Source organism: Aplysia californica, unplaced genomic scaffold (genome assembly GCF_000002075.1).
Source record: "Aplysia californica isolate F4 #8 unplaced genomic scaffold, AplCal3.0 scaffold00479, whole genome shotgun sequence".
Classification (NCBI taxonomy): domain Eukaryota; kingdom Metazoa; phylum Mollusca; class Gastropoda; order Aplysiida; family Aplysiidae; genus Aplysia; species Aplysia californica.
Window position 1 is genome coordinate 587,822 of NW_004797749.1, and position 2,471 is coordinate 590,292.

General features: G+C 39.5%; 1 protein-coding gene across 1 annotated transcript in view; it reads right to left on the reverse strand.

Moving 5' to 3' along the window:
• The window catches only part of LOC101851597, a gene marked incomplete at its 5' end in the record, with an annotated part of 41,465 nt that overhangs the window by 21,453 nt on the left and 17,541 nt on the right, over positions 1-2,471 (reverse strand). The window contains 2 exon segments of the mRNA XM_013086558.2: positions 213-367; positions 787-977. Of these exon segments, the coding sequence (XP_012942012.1) occupies positions 213-367; positions 787-977 (346 nt within the window).

Sequence of the window (2,471 nt, forward strand, 5' to 3'; positions counted from 1 at the left end):
TTTTTGCAGCAAAACTGCCCCAAAACTGAAAAAACGAAGGGTGTCATGATCTGGAGATCATTTTAAAGAATCTTTTGGCAAAAACTGCATGTCGATCGATGCAGCCATTAAAAAGCCTTTTGAATAGCAAAATTCGGCCACCACAAATAGATAATAGAAGCCAACCATGTAACAATTGACGTAAAAAAGTTGCAGTGTTACAAAATTCTCACTTGAGCACAATCTCCAGCTCCTCTCCTTCCAGGAGACCAGGAAAGCCAGGAGCAGGGCCGAGGCTAAACATGTATCCCTTCTCGTGTGCGATGCTCATGTGGGTGTCGGGGTCAACGTACTCGTGGCCACTCTTGATAAAGTCTGGTTCTATGACCTGCAGAATGTAATAATTAGCATTGTTAACATGAATCTATCTATCTATGAAACAAAGATGAACAATTCTTAAGAAGGGCGACACATGCGGCAACAATGGTGAAATGGTTAGTCTCTCCTCTCTGCCAACTCTTTAGGTGGGGCATTAAGCTTGCGCCAGCTTCAAAGTTCTATTTTCGGGGGGGGGGGGGTATTTCTATTACAAAGTAAGTCTCTTTTAAAGAATTGAATTCTAGTTTCTAAAACGGAGAGTTAGTACAACATAAAACAAAAAATTAAATGGAATATGAACATTAGTCGTATCTGTTTTGGATTCAAATAGAATATTTTCGAGAAAAAAGTTCACTCACAAAGTCGAAAAAGGGAGTTATGACAAGATAGCACTCAGCTGATGAAGTGTCAATAAATAAAAGGGTTCACCTGAATGTACGTGAAGTAAATTCTCCAGTTGCCAGCCGTTATATTTTCTTTGCCGGAATTTTTCAGCGTCACGACAGCCTCGAAAAAGTTGTCGTCGTATTTCTCGAAGTTGTCCTTTACAACATAGTGTACTTGGAGATTCTTGCCCAGGTAGTCGATTGTCGGTTGAGTTGTGATATGCAACGAATCAGCTGTGGAAATCACGTGGTAATAATATTATGGTTTGGAATCTTGAAATAAAATACACTGGTTGACTTAGTAATTGGACACCATGCCCAACCCTTTAAAAAAGACAGTTTTTATTTTAAGGGAAGCAAGCTGATTCCCTTTTGCCTGTCGGGACCGTCCAAACTGTGTGAGAGGCTCAAAAAGCAAGAATCGAACTCACTTTCCTTTGGAGTACACAATTAAAAACCTAATCACTACATGTGTTAGTTAGACAGGAACAGCAATGGCAATCTCACTAAAAAACAAAAAAATACAATAATAAGACTCAATTGCGTGGCCAGGGTCCAGTTCCGTGGCAGTGAGCCAACTGCGTGTCATATTGCCAAATTAGTGGCACATTTCAATACACGAAGAGGCTGAATGACATGCACCGTGCGGCACCTTTGTCAGTTTCAAGTTGCTGTAAAGAGAATACTCCCTTGCCAATATCGTGTCCGGAATTGCCAAGGATAGCAATGCACAACCGCGCACAATTGAGCTCTAAAGTTGAAGTCCAGACATTGACTTTGACTCAGAATGCTTTGTCAGCAAACATACAGAGCAATTCTTTCATGACGAGAAGGAAAATGTACGACACTTTCAAGACAAATAGGTCATATAAATGTCCAATATTAGAAGTGTTACCAGGGAGTAACATACTCAGAAAAAAGGAGGAGAACTAGAGATATGGACAATATATGTTTGATAGGAAAGAAGGAGCAAACCATACCAGAGCACCCACCAACCACCCACAGAAGAACAAGAAAATTTTGATGCAGGAACGACGCCGAGAGAAACAAGGTCATGGTCATGACTTTAACTATACAAAACATATTGATGAGATGCATCCATACCATGCAGAGATTTGATTTCTACTAGGCAGCCCCTACCCAGTTCAAAGTTTCGTTGGGATACTTTGTTCACTCAAGCTGTTTTATTTTTATTGTGGTACTTTGGTGTTGTCGAATTGTAGGTAGTCTTTTCCTGCAAATTTTGATTTTTATTCCTTTCCATTTAAAAGTGTTCAATTATATTTGCATCTCACAAATACGAAACATGTCCCAGAAGAGACCTAATCCATTGGGTTTCATTCAGTTTCCATACGTTTATGTTCTCGATAACAGATTTTTAACTTAAAGCTATAGTGTGCAAAGAAGGACCCGCAAAGAAGGAGAAATGGGACACACAACTAGCATGACGTCATTGCAAAGCAGCGTCGTTTTGCACTTTTGAGCGGAAAGCGGTTAAATATTGGTTCGAAACTGGATGGTGCAAGCAAATTTGCTATGCAATTGGCAAGTTGACACGTACTTTTGTCCTACCATGCAATTGGTTCTTACATATAATAAAGATAAAACAACTACAGCGGAAGCAGCAGCATCAATAACAGCAACAGCAAATAGTGAATGAATGGAGAGAGGGACCTTGAAATTTAATACAAAAATTGAAAGTCATATTGACAGAAAGATACATATATA